The sequence below is a fragment of the Pseudorca crassidens genome, chromosome 3 (genome assembly GCF_039906515.1).
Source record: "Pseudorca crassidens isolate mPseCra1 chromosome 3, mPseCra1.hap1, whole genome shotgun sequence".
In the NCBI taxonomy this organism is placed as follows: domain Eukaryota; kingdom Metazoa; phylum Chordata; class Mammalia; order Artiodactyla; family Delphinidae; genus Pseudorca; species Pseudorca crassidens.
Window position 1 is genome coordinate 139288660 of NC_090298.1, and position 16554 is coordinate 139305213.

General features: G+C 38.7%; 1 protein-coding gene across 3 annotated transcripts in view; it reads left to right on the forward strand.

The window, feature by feature from the left end:
- ZNF354A (zinc finger protein 354A) overlaps positions 1–13745 on the forward strand; it is a 29304-nt gene extending 15559 nt beyond the window's left edge. For all 3 annotated transcript variants that reach the window (XM_067732633.1, XM_067732631.1, XM_067732632.1), the window contains one exon: positions 11605–13745. In XM_067732633.1, the coding sequence (XP_067588734.1) occupies positions 11605–13169 (1565 nt within the window). In that variant the 3' untranslated portion in view covers positions 13170–13745. The remainder of the gene's footprint in view (positions 1–11604) is intronic.
- Positions 13746–16554: the final 2809 nt, after the last annotated feature.

Here is a 16554-nt window from a genome sequence, read left to right on the forward strand (position 1 = left end):
CCCCATGTCCTGTTTCTCTATTCTCCTTTAAACAGAACTTTTCAAAAGCATTTCTATACTTGATGTCTCCATGTTCTCACCTCCCATTGTTTCTTCTGTGCACTCCAGTGGGGCTTTCTTCCTTACTGTTCCATGAAAAGCAGTTATTAAATCCCAGACAGTCTCCATCTTGGCACAATCAGGGTTAAGTTTTTAATTCTTAAATTGTTTAACAAAGTTGATCATTGCCTGCTCACTGGAGTACTTTCTTCCTTTGGCTTCTGAACCACCATACTCTTCTGCTTTTCTTCCTTTTCTTGCCCTCTAGTATTACAGTGCCTAAGTGACTTTTTCAGTTCTTAAGTTTTTTTTTGTTTTTTTTTTTTGGCTGCGTTGGGTCTTTGTTGCTGCGCGCGGGCTTTCTCTAGTTGCGGCAAGCGGGGGTTCTTTGTTGCGGTGCGCAGGCTTCTCATTGTGGTGGCTTCCCTTGTTGCGGAGCACGGGCTCCAGGTGCGCAGGCTCAGCAGTTGTGGATCACAGGCTCCAGAGCGCAGGCTCAGTAGTTGTGGCACACGGGCTTAGTTGCTCCTTAGAGCAACTAAGTTGATCTTCCTGGACCAGGACTCAAACCCATGTCCCCTGCATTGACAGGCGGATTCTTAACCACTGCACCACCAGGGAAGCCCAGTTCTTCAGCTTTAAATAAAACTTACCTACTGATGACTCCTAAACACCTGAATGTAGCTTTAACCTTTTCCAAAATAATCTAAAAATATCTCCAAAATAATACATAAAAAATGTTTCAGTATCTTCTTCAGTGTCTCTTAAGGCATTTCAGCCATAATGAACATATCTGAAACAGAATAACCCCTGAGACTTGCCCTTTTCCTAGTCTTCTTCTCAGTAGCTTGTGCCAGCATTCATCATTTTCAGGCTGGAAACCTAGGAGTGATCCCTAACTCTTTTATTCCCTCTCAGCACCCCACATAGAGTCCTCCAGCAATTTCAGTTCTGTTAGTATGTGATAAGGATGCAGTCACCATATACCTCTAACCCATTTCTCATCTACTTAACTACAGGAGCCTCCTAATCTTCCCTGCTTCCACTTGTGCCCCAACAGTCTGTTCTCTACACAGTAGCCAACTTGAGTGAGCATGTAATTGCCTTGTGACTTCCCATGATACTTAGAATAAAATTCCAGAGTCCTTACATGACCTGTGAGGCCTTATATGACTTGCCTCTACCTATTCCTCCAATGTTATTTACTATTTTCTCTTTTGCTCGCTGCACTCTAGCCACACAGCCTCTTTGCTGTTCCTCAGAAGTCACCACACTTTTGTGTTTGCTGTTTTCTTTGCCCAGGAAGCTCTTGCTTCACACATCCATATGGTTGTTTGTTTACTTATTGTCAGTCCATCCCTCCCTCATACACACACACATACACACACACACACACAATACACATACACAAAACCAAGGTATAAGCTCCTCAAAGACCGGAACTCTGTCTTATCACATTCTCTGCATTCCCTAGAACATTACCTGGTCCATAGTAGGCAGTTAATAAATATTTGTGAATGGAAAGGATGTCTCCAGCATATGCAAAGATAACGAAATAAGATAAAAACATGTAGTGCTCCAGAAACTGCATGCAGTTCAGCATACCTGGCAAGAAACCAGGGTAGGGAGATGAGTACCGAGGTGAATGAAGGTCAGATCATGAAACACCTTGTTGACCATGTTAAGTACTCAGGACCTTACTTATATACAAATCATTGAAGATAAGTTGGAGGATCTTACAGAAGTTTGCAACATGGTAAGATGTGGATTTTAGAAAGATTACTGTGGCTACAGTGTGGAGACTGAATCGACAGCAAGATATGAGGTGGGGAGACTAGTTAGGAGACTACGGTGGAACAGTAAAGCATGAGAAACAGAGTACCATTTAGGTACCCGAGCCCAGTGCTCAGGGCTCTAGTAAAGTTGTTGGTTGTAAAACTGCAGTCTTTACATACAGACCTAAGGCAGGGTCTCTAACTTTGCCTTATAAACTACAATCCAAAATTTCGGAATCTTGCTATCTTCTTCCCAGCTCATGTAGAACCAGTGACTGATGTTCACAGGGAAAGTACTCCATTTTTGCCACTGCCTCCCACACTTCTGCCCAAATAATGTTATTGAAATTTGGATCACTTAAGCAAGACTTAGATGGACAAGGAAATTGAAAGGTGTTGAACAGAAAATAAAAAACTCCTCTTTCTGTTACAACAAATAGTAAAGATTAGAGAGCAGATAGGTTTTGTGATTGGCTAAGTGAAGAAGAGCTATTACACGAATGCACATTATGGGCTCTTCCAGAAGATGTGGTTCCTAATTTAATGAGTGATTTACTGATACTTATCTATATATGTATTTTAAAATGAGTCTTATTCTCACTTGCTCTGTTTGGCAAATATCAGTGCCTTAAAAAAAAATAGTAAAGATGGGTGCATATAAAATTAGAGAGGGTCGGGCTTCCCTGGTGGCGCAGTGGTTGAGAGTCTGCCTGCCGATGCAGGGGACACGGGTTCGTGCCCCGGTCCAGGAAGATCCCACATGCCGCGGGGCGGCTGGGCCCGTGAGCCATGGCCGCTGAGCCTGCGCGTCCGGAGCCTGTGCTCCGCAATGGGAGAGGCCACAACAGTGAGAGGCCCACGTACCGCAAAAAAAAAAAAAAAAGAGAGGGTGTGTAGAGTGGGGGGAAAAACCCCCAAACCTTAGGGAAAGCAATTTTTAAAGTGGAAATAGAAAAAGTTACCCATGAAGGAAACTGAGAAGTTAACACTTGTAGAAGAAAAGAGAAAAGCAGAATATATTATGTTCACCAAGCAGAGAGAATCTGTATACAGGTGAGATAGTGAATGTCAGATAGGAATCTCAAAATACAGTGAGTTGCAAAGGAGCCCTTTAAATGGTTACTCTAGCCCAGGAGAAAATGCCAAACTATATGTGTACCTATTCCCTGACAGAATTTAATATTCAATGAATTGTGTCCTTACCCCATTATAAAATTTATTGAATTTAATTCTGTTTTTTACCACCTTATCATGTTAGCCCTTTTTACCTTTTTATGTTTATTCCTGTCTTATTGATCTTTGACTCTTTTCTATGCCACTTGCATAGCATCTCCTGCTTGATGCATGAGCAAGGCTGCTTTCTTATCTTGCAACTTTTGGCTTCATGCCTACCTGTTGGCACCTCAGTAATTACTTCCTGTTTGAACTGGCTCTGAAACCCTTCCATTGCTTGTATAATGTACTGTCCTGGAAGGCAACTTCTCATACAAGTGCTTGAATCCTGTGTGTGTGTGTGTGTGTGTGTGTGTGTGTGTGTATGAAATTAATATAAAAATAATAGAGATTATTTGACATTGTTCAAATTAGGTATATGTAAGTTATTAAGGAAGGTTAACAAAACAAACATTTTGTGTATAATTCAGATGCCATTAGGAGGATCTGTAGGTTAATAGGGCATGCTAATCTGCTTGCAGAGAACATTAGAGTAGAAAAGGAAGGTGAAAAATATTTAGATATAGATAAATATAATTACATATATAGAATATATATATATATTTTTTTTTTACACTGGTGAGTGCCTGTAATAAGAGAAATGCACTCTGGAAACTCACAGTCAAGAAAGGACTCAGTTAACTTTTGAACTGAATCTGAAGGATACAAAGGAATTTGGCATGAGGGAAAAGGGATGAAGACTTTCCAGATTAGGAATGATTACAGAAAGAAGAAAAATGTCATGAAGAAAATTTAGGATTCTATCATGGGCTTTGGACTCTGATCCCAGGCTGCCTTTTCCAATTCATGGATCCCCTTTGAATCCCTCTTCTCCATTTTCCATTAGCCAATTCTTCTGATCGCTCTTGCACTCACCCTCTTTAAATGGGTTTGTTTAATCTTTTCTTCACTCTGTTCTTCTCAACTCCTGTTGATTGTTTCTCTGTACCACTTAAATCTCCTGAATTTTTCTTCTTACTATTTTTGGCCATATACCAAGACCTTATTTATTTATTTATTTATTTTTATTTTTAATATCTTTATTGGGGTATAATTGCTTTACAATGGTGTGTTAGTTTCTGCTTTATAACAGAGTGAATCAGTTATACATATACATATGTTCCCATATCTCTTCCCTCTTGCGTCTCCCTCCCTCCCACCCTCCCTATCCCACCCCTCCAGGCAGTCACAAAGGACCAAGCTGATCTCCCTGTGCTATGTGGGCTGCTTCCCAGTAGCTACCTACCGTACGTTTGGTAGTGTATATATGTCCATGCCTCTCTCGCGCTTTGTCACAGCTTACCCTTCCCTCTCCCCATATCCTCAAGTCCATTCTCTAGTAGGTCTGTGTCTTTATTCCTATCTTACCCCTAGGTTCTTCATGACATTTTTTTTTCTTAAATGCCATATATATGTGTTAGCATACGGTATTTGTCTTTCTCTTTCTGACTTACTTCACTGTGTATGACAGAATCTAGGTCTATCCACCTCATTACAAATAGCTCAATTTTGTTTCTTTTTATGGCTGAGTAATATTCCATTGTATATATGTGCCACATCTTCTTTATCCATTCATCCGATGATGGACACTTAGGTTGTTTCCACCTCTGGGCTATTGTAAATAGAACTTCAGTGAACATTTTGGTACATGACTCTTTTTGAATTATGGTTTTCTCAGGGTATATGCCCAGTAGTGGGATTGCTGGGTCATATGGTAGTTCTATTTGTAGTTTTTTAAGGAACCTCCATACTGTTCTCCATAGTGGCTGAACCAATTCACATTCCCACCAGCAGTGCAAGAGTGTTCCCTTTTCTCCACACCCTCTGCAGCATTTATTGTTTCTAGATTTTTTGATGATGGCCATTCTGACTGGTGTGAGATGATATCTCATTGTAGTTTTGATTTGCATTTCTCTAATGATTAATGATGTTGAGCATTCTTTTATGTGTTTGTTGGCAGTCTGTATATCTTCTTTGGAGAAATGTCTATTTAGGTTTTCTGCCCATTTTTGGATCGAGTTGTTTGTTTTCTTGTTATTGAGCTGCATGAGCTGCTTGTAAATTTTGGAAATTAATCCTTTGTCAGTTGCTTCATTTGCAAATATTTTCTCCCATTCTGAGGGTTGTCTTTTGGTCTTGTTTATGGTTTCCTTTGCTGTGCAAAAGCTTTGAAGTTTCATTAGGTCCCATTTGTTTATTTTTGTTTTTATTTCCATTTCTGTAGGAGGTGGGTCAGAAAGGATCTTGCTGTGATTTATGTCATAGAGTGTTCTGCCTATGTTTTCCTCTAAGAGTTTGATAGTTTCTGGCCTTACATTTAGGTCTTTAATCCATTTTGAGCTTATTTTTGTGTATGGTGTTAGGGAGTGATCTAATCTCATACTTTTACATGTACCTGTCCAGTTTTCCCAGCACCACTTATTGAAGGGCTGTCCTTTCTCCACTGTACATTCCTGCCTCCTTTATCAAAGATAAGGTGACAATATGTGCGTGGGTTTATCTCTGGGCTTTCTATCCTGTTCCATTGATCTGTCTTTCTGTTTTTGTGCCAGTACCATATTGTCTTGATTACTGTAGCTTTGTAGTATAGTCTGAAGTCAGGGAGCCTGATTCCTCCAGCTGCGTTTTCCATTCTCAAGATTGCTTTGGCTATTCGGGGTCTTTTGTGTTTCCATACAAACTGTGAAATTTTTAGTTCTTGTTCTGTGAAGAATGCCAGTGGTAATTTGATAGGGATTGCATTGAATCTGTAGATTACTTTGGGTAGTAGAGTCATTTTCACAATGTTCATTCTTCCAATCCAAGAACATGGTATATCTCTCCATCTATTTGTATCATCTTTAATTTCTTTCATCAGTGTCTTATAATTTTTCTGCATACAGGTGTTTTGTCTCCTTAGGTAGGTTTATTCTTAGATATTTTATTCTTTTTGTTGCAATGGTAAATGGGAGTATTTTCTTGATTTCACTTTCATATTTTTCATCATTAGTATATAGGAATGCCAGAGATTTCTGTGCATTAATTTTGTATCCTGCAACTTACCAAATTCATTGATTAGCTCTAGTAGTTTTCTGGTAACATCTTTAGGATTCTCTATGTATAGTATCATTTCATCTGCAAACAGTGACAGCTTTACTTCCTCTTTTCCGATTTGGATTCCTTTTATTTCCTTTTCTTCTCTGATTGCTGTGGCTAAAACTTCCAAAACTATGTTGAATAAGAGTGGTGAGAGTGGGCAACCTAGTCTTGTTCCTGATCTTAGTGGAAATGCTTTCAGTTTTTCACCATTGAGGACGATGTTGGCTGTGGGTTTGTCATATATGGCCTTTATTATGTTGAGGAAAGTTCCCTCTATGCCTAGTTTCTGCAGGGTTTTTATCATAAATGTTTGTTGAATTTTGTCAAAAGCTTTCTCTGCATCTATTGAGCTGATTATATGGTTTTTCTCCTTCAATTTGTTAATATGGTTTATCACATTGATTGATTTGCGTGTATTGAAGAATCCTTGCATTCCTGGAATAAACCCCACTTGATCATGGTGTATGATCCTTTTAATGTGCTGTTGGATTCTGTTTGCTAGTATTTTGTTGAGGATTTTTGTATCTATGTTCATCAGTGATATTGGCCTGTAGTTTTCTTTCTTTGTGACATCGTTGTCTGGTTTTGGTATCAACGTGATGGTGGCCTCGTAGAATGAATTTGGGAGTGTTCCTCCCTCTGCTGTATTTTGGAAGAGTTTGAGAAGGATAGGTATTAGCTCTTCTCTAAATGTTTGATAGAATTCGCCTGTGAAGCCATCTGGTCCTGGGGTTTTGTTTGTTGGAAGATTTTTAATCACAGTTTCAATTTCAGTGCTTGTGATTGGTCTGTTCATATTTTCTATTTTTTCCTGATTCAGTCTTGGCACGTTGTGCATTTCTAAGAAGTTGTCCATTTCTTCCAGTTTGTCCATTTTATTGGCATATAGTTGCTTGTAGTAATCTCTCATGATCTTTTGTATTTCTGCAGTGTCAGTTGTTCTCCTTTTTCATTTCTAATTCTATTGATTTGAGTCTTCTCCCTTTTTTTCTTGATGAGTCTGGCTAATGGTTTATCAATTTTGTTTATCTTCTCAAAGAACCAGCTTTTAGTTTTATTGATCTTTGCTATCGTTTCCTTCATTTCTTTTTCATTTATTTCTGATCTGATTTTTATGATTTCTTTCCTTCTGCTAACTTTGGGGTTTTTTTGTTCTTCTTTCTCTAATTGCTTGAGGTGCAAGGTAAGGTTGTTTATTCGACATGTTTCCTGTTTCTTAAGGTAGGATTGTATTGCTATAAACTTCCCTCTTAGAACTGCTTTTGCTCCATCCCATAGGTTTTGGGTCGTTGTGTCTCCATTGTCATTTGTTTCTAGGTATTTTTTTATTTCCTATTTGATTTCTTCAGTGATCACTTTGTTATTAAGTAGTGTATTGTTTAGCCTCCGTGTGTTTGTTTTTTTTACAGATCTTTTCTTGTAATTGATATCTAGTCTCATAGCGTTGTGGTCGGAAAAGATACTTGATACAGTTTCAATTTTCTTAAATTTACCAAGGCTTGATTTGTGACCCAAGATATGATCTATCCTGGAGAATGTTCCATGAGCACTTGAGAAAAATGTGTTTTCTCTTGTTTCGGGATGGAATGTCCTATAAATATCAAGTAAGTCCATCTTGTTTAATGTATCATTTAAAGCTTGTGTTTCCTTATTTATTTTCATTTTGGATGATCTGTCCATTGGTGAAAGTAGGGTGTTAAAGTCCCCTACTATGAATGTGTTACTGTCAATTTCCCCTTTTATGGCTGTTAGTATTTGCCTTATGTATTGAGGTGCTCCTATGTTGGGTGCATAGATATTTACAATTGTTATATCTTCTTCTTGGATCAATCCTTTGATCAGTATGTAGTGTCCTTCTTTGTCTCTTCTAATAGTCTTTATTTTAAAGTCTATTTTGTCTGATATGAGAATTTCTACTCCAGCTTTCTTTTGGTTTCCATTTGCATGGAATATCTTTTTCCATCCCCTTACTTTCAGTCTGTATTTGTCTCTAGGTCTGAAGTGGGTCTCTTGTAGACAGCATATATATGGGTCTTGTTTTTGTATCCATTTAGCCAATCTGTGTCTTTTGGTGGGAGCATTTAGTCCATTTACATTTAAGGTAATTATCAATATGTATGTTCCTATTCCCATTTTCTTAATTGTTTTGGGTTTGTTATTATAGGTCTTTTCCTTCTCTTGTGTTTCTTGCCTAGAGAAGCTCCTTTAGCATTTGTTGTAAAGCTGGTTTGGTGGTGCTGAACTCTCTCAGCTTGTCTGTAAAGGTTTTAAGGTTTTAATTTTTTTTTTAAGGTTTTAATTTCTCCATCAAATGTGAATGAGATCCTTGTTGGGTAGAGTAATCTTGGTTGCGCGTTTTTCTCCTTCATCACTTTAAATGTGTCCTGCCAGTCCCTTCTGGCTTGCAGAGTTTCTGCTGAAAGATCAGCTGTTAACCTTATGGGGATTCCCTTGTGTGTTATTTGTTGTTTTTCCCTTGCTGTTTTTAATATGCTTTCTTTGTATTTAATTTTTGACAGTTTGATTAATATGTGTCTTGGCGTATTTCTCCTTGCATTTATCCTGTATGGAACTCTGTGTGTTTCCTGGACTTGATTAACTATTTCCTTTCCCATATTAGGGAAGTTTTCAACTATAATCTCTTCAAATATTTTCTCAGTCCCTTTCTTTTTCTCGTCTTCTTCTGGAACCCCTATAATTCTAATGTTGGTGTGTTTAATGTTGTCCCAGAGGTCTCTGAGACTGTCCTCGGTTCTTTTCATTCTTTTTTCTTTATTCTGCTCTGCAGTAGTTATTTCCACTATTTTATCTTCCAGGTCACTTATCCGTTCTTCTGCCTCAGTTATTCTGCTATTGATCCCATCTAGAGTATTTTTAATTTCATTTACTGTGTTGTTCATTGTTTCTTTCATTTTTAGTTCTTCTAGGTCCTTGTTAAATGTTTCTTGCGTTTTGTCTATTCTATTTCCAAGATTTTGGATCATCTTTACTATGATTATTCTGAATTCTTTTTCAGGTAGACTGTCTAGTTCCTCTTCATTTGTTAGGTTGGTGGGTTTTTATCTTGCTCCTTCATCTTTTGTGTGTTTTTCTGTCTTCTCATTTTGCTTGTCTTACTGTGTTTGGGGTCTCCTTTTTGCATGCTGCAGGTTCGTAGTTCCCATTGTTTTTGGTGTCTGTCCCCAGTGGCTAAAGTTGGTTCAGTGGGTTGTGTAGGCTTCCTGGTGGAGGGGACTAGTGCCTGTGTTCTGGTGGATGAGGCTGGATCTTGTGTTTCTAGTGGGCAGGTCCACATCTGGTAGTGTGTTTTGGGGTGTCTGTGGACCTATTATGATTTTAGGCAGTCTCTCTGCTAATGGGTGGGGTTGTGTTCCTGTTTTGCTAGTTGTTTGGCATAGGTTGTCCAGCACTGTAGCTTGCTGGTCGTTGAGTGAATCTGAGTGCTGGCATTGAGATGGAGGTCTCTGGGAGATTTTCTCTATTTGATATTATGTGGAGCTGGGAAGTCTCTTGTAGACCAGTGTCCTGAAGTTGGCTCTCCCACCTCAGAGGCACAGCACTGACTCCTGGATGCAGCACCAAGAGCCTTTCATCCACAAGGCTCAGAATAAAAGGGAGGAAAAGTAGAAAGAATTAGTAGAAGTAGGAAGAAAGCAAGAAAGAAAGAAAGGAAGGAAGGAAGGAAGAAGAAAAGGAAAGAAGGAAAGGGAGGGAGGGAGGAAGGAAGGAAGGAATGAGGGAAGAAAGGAAAAAGAAAGAAGGTAAAGTAAAATGAAGTAAAATATAACAAAGTTATTTAATTAAAAAAATAATTATTAAGAAAAAAAATTTTTTAAACAAAAAATACGGACGGATAGAACCTTAGGACAAATGGTGGAAGCAAAGCTATACAGACAAAATCTCATACAGAAGCATACACATACACACTCACAAAAAGAGGAAGAGGGGAAAAAATAAGAAATCTTGCTCTCAAAGTCCACCTCCTCAATTTGGGATGTTTTGTTGTCTGAAGGAGGGCAGGAAGGAAAGAAAGAAGATAAAGTAAAATAAAAGTTATTCAAATAAAAAATAATTATTAAAAAAGAAGAAAAAAACAGACGGAGAGAACCCTGGGACAAATGGTAGAAGTAGAGGTATACAGTCAAAATCCCACACAGAAGCAAACACGTACGTACTCACAAAAAGAGGAAAGGGGGAAAAAATCATAAATCTTGCTCTCAAAGTCCACCTCCTCCATTTGGGATGATTTGCTGTCTATTCATGTATTCCATCAAGTTGATTGTGGAGCTGTAATCTGCTGCTTCTGAGGCTGCTGGGAGAGATTTCCCTTTCTCTTCTTTTTTCTCACAGCTCCCAGGGGCTCAGCTTTGGATTTGGCCCCACCTCTGTGTGTAGGTCACCAGAGGGCATCTGTTTTTCGCTCAGACAGGACAGGGTTAAAGGAGCCGTTGATTCGGGGGCTCTGGCTCACTCAGGCCAGGGGGAGCGAGGGGCGCGGAGTGCGGGGTGAGCCTCCTGCGGCAGAGGCTGGCGTGATGTTGCACCAGCCTGAGGCCCGCCGTGCGTTCTCCCGGGGAAGTTGTCCCTGGATCCCGGGAAACTTGCAGTGGCGGGCTGCACAGGCTCCCCAGAAGGGAGGTGTGGATAGTGACCTGTGCTTGCCCACAGGCTTCTTGGTGGCAGCAGCAGCAGCCTTAGCGTCTCCTGCCCATCTCTGGGGTCTGCGCTTTTAGCCGCGGCTCACACCCGTCTCTGGAGCTCCTTTAAGCAGCGCTCTTAATCCCCTCTTCTCGTGCACCAGGAAACGAAGAGGGAAGAAAAAGTCTCTTCCTTCTTCTGTAGCTCCAGACCTTTTCCCAGACTCCCTCCTGGGTAGCTGTGGTGCACTAACCCCTGCAGGCTGTGTTCACTCTGCCAACCCCAGTCCTCTCCCTGCGATCCACCCAAGGCCCGAGCCTCAGCTCACAGCCCCGCCCCGGCGGGTGAGCAGACAAGGCTCTTGGGCTGGTGAGTCCTCTGTGCGGGAATATCCCTGCTTTGCCCTCCTCACCCCTGTTGCTGCGCTCTTCTCCGTGGCGCCGAAGCTCCACCCCTCCGCCACCCGCAGTCTCCAGCCGTGAAGGGGCTTCCTAGTGTGTGGAAACCTTTCCTCCTTCACAGCTCCCTCCCACTGGTGCAGGTCCCATTCCTATTCTTTTGTCTCTGTTTTTTCTTTTTTTCTTTTGCCCTACCCAGGTACGTGGGGGAGTTTCTTGCCTTTTGGGAGGTCTGAGGTCTGCCAGCATTCAGTAGGTGTTCTGTAGGAGTTGCTCCACGTGTAGATGTATTTCTGGTGTATCTGTGGGGAGGAAGGTTATCTCCACGTCTTAGTCTTCTGCCATCTTCCCCTCGTCTCCCAAGACCTTATTTAAATACTATCAATATTCAGTCTATACATTTAGTCTCAGTAACCAAATGCTGTATCACATGAAACATCTCCAGTTTTTTCTGTCCCTTCCAGGATGGAAGAACAGTTATAAAACCACAAAGTCAACTCAAACACAAGGTTCTTCATTTCAGGAGATGATAATGAAAAGATCCAAAAGGAATGGACCCTGGGACTTCAAATCAGAAAAACCTTGCAAATATGAAGACAGATTAGAGAAAAAGCAGAAAAAAAACCAAAGTGTTCAGATAGTTTCAGTCACTCACAAAAAAATCTTCACTGTAGAAAGAAAACATAAAAATACTGAATTTGGCCAAAACTTCAGCCTAAAGTCAGTCCTTGTTAGGCAACAGATGGTTCCCAGAGAAAAAACCCCACCAAAATGTGAAATACAAGGAAACAGCTTCAAACAGAATTCCAATTTACTTAATCAACAAAAAATCAACACAGCCGGGAAACGTTATAAATGTAGTATGTGTGAGAAAACCTTCATTAATACTTCATCCCTTCGTAAACATGAGAAAAACCATAGTGGAGAGAAATTATTTAAATGTAAAGACTGTTCGAAAGCCTTTAACCAAAGTTCAGCTCTTATTCAACATCAAATAACTCATACTGGAGAGAAACCCTATATATGTAAAGAATGTGGGAAAGCTTTCACTCTCAGTACATCCCTTTATAAACACCTAAGAACACACACTGTGGAGAAATCCTATAGATGTAAGGAATGTGGTAAATCCTTCAGCAGAAGGTCAGGCCTTTTTATACATCAAAAAATCCATGCTGGAGAAAACCCCTATAAATATAATCCAGGTAGGAAGGCATCTAGTTGCAACACATCCCTTCCTGGATGTCAGAGAATGAATTCCAGAAAGAAGTCCTATTTATGTAATGAATGTGGCAATACCTTTAAGTCTAGTTCATCCCTTCGTTATCATCAGAGAATTCACACAGGAGAGAAACCTTTTAAATGTAGTGAATGTGGGAGAGCCTTCAGTCAGAGTGCATCTCTTATTCAACATGAAAGAATTCACACTGGAGAAAAGCCTTATAGATGTAATGAATGTGGAAAAGGTTTCACTTCTATTTCACGACTTAACAGACACCGAATAATTCATACTGGTGAGAAGTTTTATAATTGTAATGAATGTGGTAAAGCCTTAAGTTCCCACTCAACACTTATCATTCATGAAAGAATTCATACTGGAGAGAAACCATGTAAATGTAAAGTGTGTGGGAAAGCCTTCAGACAAAGTTCAGCTCTCATTCAACATCAGAGAATGCATACTGGAGAAAGACCCTATAAATGTAATGAGTGTGGGAAAACTTTCAGGTGTAACTCATCCCTTAGTAATCATCAGAGAATTCACACAGGAGAGAAACCATATCGATGTGAAGAATGTGGGATATCTTTTGGCCAAAGTTCAGCTCTTATTCAACATCGAAGGATTCATACAGGAGAGAAACCCTTCAAATGTAATACATGTGGGAAAACTTTTAGACAGAGCTCATCACGTATTGCCCATCAGAGAATTCATACTGGAGAGAAACCCTATGAATGTAATACATGTGGGAAACTTTTCAATCACAGGTCATCTCTTACTAATCATTATAAAATTCATATTGAAGAGAACCCCTAGAAAGTAGGTTTGCATGTGTGAAATTCTGAAACCAAAGCTCATCAGAATACATGAAAGTGATGTAATAAATGTAATGGATATGAAAAGCTATTCTATGGTTTAGTCATCAAATAATAAATTCCAAGGGTAAACCTATGTAATAGATAATGAGGAAAGTGGAAATTGTTCAGTCCTATCAGACACTTTATAATAACCTAAAATGAAGAATTCCTGACTGGAGACATTGACTTTGGGCATTTGTAAAATAATTGTTTTCTCTACAGCATCATATGCTGCATATCATATGTAATTGTTATAAACATCTGGGTGATGAAGGGAAGTGTGCACTGGATTTCCTGTTAAACTGTAAACTTAATACTTTTTAAAAAATAACTGACATTGTAATAGTATATAAAAGATGTGGTCAAAGAAATTATACATTTTTAGAGAAAAGGACCAAATAAAAGATTAAAATGAATGTAAACTACCTCTCACTTTCTGGGGTTTGTCCTTTTTCTGACTTGATGGCAAACTTTGTGCATGGATTTCATTTAAAAATAGAAATAAAAGTGTTCTCTTCCTTTGTTCTTCTAGTAATTGCTGTGAATTGAAAATTTTCTACCCAATTTTTAATTCTGTTCTCAGAATTATTTTTTTTGCTCTGAAGTCATTTATTATGAAATTATACATGCTATATACTGTGAGCTGTCATCTTAAGTATATTAAATGGAAAAATAAGTGATTTTCAAGTTTAAGGCTATTAAATGTATATTTAATATAATATTATACATATATGTTTAGTAACATATATTCTAAATTCACAACAGAAGGGGCTGTCAAAAGTAGTTTAATGAATCTAGCATATGTGCCAAAATATTGAAAGGTACATCAATCACTTCATGAAATAAAGCGTATGTTTTTCCTACTTGGTGTTCTGTAGTGTCCAACAGTTTTAAGAAAACAAAAGGAGTAATTTAGAAACAACTCAGTAGTTTGGTTGGTTGGTTGTTTGAGTCCCAGCTTTGGGGCAAGTACTATACTGCACACTGGGAATTTTAAGAAAAAAGTCACAGGCCTTCAGGAAACCATGAATGGAGGAAAAGGGATGGAGTTAAGAGATAATCAGATGAGTAAAGCAAATTATTATGTCACTGTATGTAAGTGTGGTTGTTTTAACAGGCAAATAGATAGGTTGTGACAATATGTTGCAGTGCAAGAATGTTGTAGAGATTTAGACATGATGAAGGAGAGATTGAATGTAACCAAGGAAACCTGTGACATCAGAGAAAGCTTTCCAGGGGCAATGATGCCTGAGCCAGGTTTTGAAAGAATAATAAGAACTCTCCAGAGGATGAGATAAGCATTCCAAATAGGAGAGGTAGAGGTGAGTAATACCATGACACCTTTATGGAAACTCAAGTATAAAACTAATGAGCAGGAGAATGGCAGGTGTTAAAGTCTGAGTAAAAGGCAGAGGCCAGATTACAAAGGGCCTATTTGCCTTGAAAAGTTTGGATTTTATCCTGAAATTGATGGAGTCAGTTAAAAATGTTAAGCAAGGAACATTGTTCTGGCAACGATGTGTAGAGGGTGTATTTAGTATATATTAAAGCTGTATAGACTGATGCCTAGAAATCTGGGCTATGGTAATTCAAGTGATAGGTGAATGAGAGTCCAAACTCAAGCAGGGACAGCATATATGGAGAACAGGAGACAAGATAATGTATTAGAAATAAGACATGGTGTTCACAAGCAAACAGATGAGGTTGGTGAATGAGAAGGCTAAGCTGACTCGAAGGTAGGGTTGCCAGGTATCCTCTGTATACTGGATATGTCTCGTATTGAATGATTTTGAACTGCATCCTGTATTGATTTTGTCAGGTCACCCTTATTGTAATCAGTTGTGCTTTTACCCAATAATGAAAATCGAGCAGTTGAAGCTATTTTTCTGCTTCAATAATTGGCACTTAAATTACTTAGGTGGCAATGCTAGCTGAAAATTATATCTCCACAAAGACTGAAACAGTCCCTTATAGTCTCTCTCATATTTTTGGCTGAGGAAAGACCAAAGTTGGGGGGCCGAGTGGGGGTAGGAGAAGGTAAATGAGAATTGAAAGTCTTCTTTTCCATATTAAAGAAAGGAAAAGATTTCTTTTTGTCAAAGTCTCAAGTTGTAAGCAAGTAATCACCATTAATTAGAGATTACTTTGGATCAGTACACATGCTCTGAAAATCAACAGTGGCCATGCTTCTGACAGTTAGCAAGTTAAAGAGACTTCAGCTTCTGAAAGCCAATTTGTTACGATCCCATGCCTGTAGACAAGTCAGCAGATGACCATACTTCTGAAAGTATGCCAGATGACCATACTTCTGAAAGTATGCCAGATGACCATACTTCTGAAAGTCAGTGACCATACTTATGAAAGTATGCCAGTCAATAACTGCCTTATTTCAGTGATCACACTAACATAATTGAAAGTCTGTCAATCCAATAAACACTCCTGCTTCTGAAAATCCACCAATCCTTGAACCAAGCTTCCCAAAACCTTGTATGAGATCAGCTGTGGCTTTCTTTGGGGAGGTTCTTCCTTGCAAATACAGCTCTCACTTGCAGCCATACATGAAGTTCACCTTTTCCGCATCACATATCAAAGTTCAATTTATTGTTAGTTTGTAACAACTTCTACAGTTCAACCCCAATTTACTGTTATAACTTTAGCCTCGTAAGTGACAAACATAATAATGATGCCATGAGACTATCAAATTCAATATTTTCAATTCCTGTGGTGTTTGCTATCATCTAGTATTTGAATCCCAAATGCAAATGTAAATTCATGATTAATTTTTAGAACATTGGTTATCTATTAAATGAGGAAAAAAATCCTTTTGAAACCTTTTCCACAGCATGAAACTGTTCATTCAATATAAAAAAGTGATAGTCATTTATAAACCAGTATCTATTAACAGCTAAACCTAAGAGATATATGATTATCTTAGCTATAAACAGATAAAATACATTTTCTAATTAAAACAAATTCAGATGAAAATAATCACAGCAGAAGTTCTAATGACTGTCCACATTGTGTATCATCGTTATCAATCTTTTCAGCACAAATGACTGATCAAACATACCAGGAGTATTTTCTGATTCTAAAATTGCAAACAAATTTTAAGTGCCAGGATAAAATGCTGCAATAATAAAGAATGTAATAGTTCTATTTACTATTACAGAGATTATTAAAGATCTAAAATGCCTTGTCTTTTTACAACACAGCCCAAGATGCAAGTAATCACAATACTAAAAAAAAAATTCCCTTTGCTTGTATGTTCTTCTCGTGAAAAAGACTTGCTTAGAAGGCTGCTGCTCACTTATTGAATTAATAAGTGTACTGCTTTTCATAGAGAT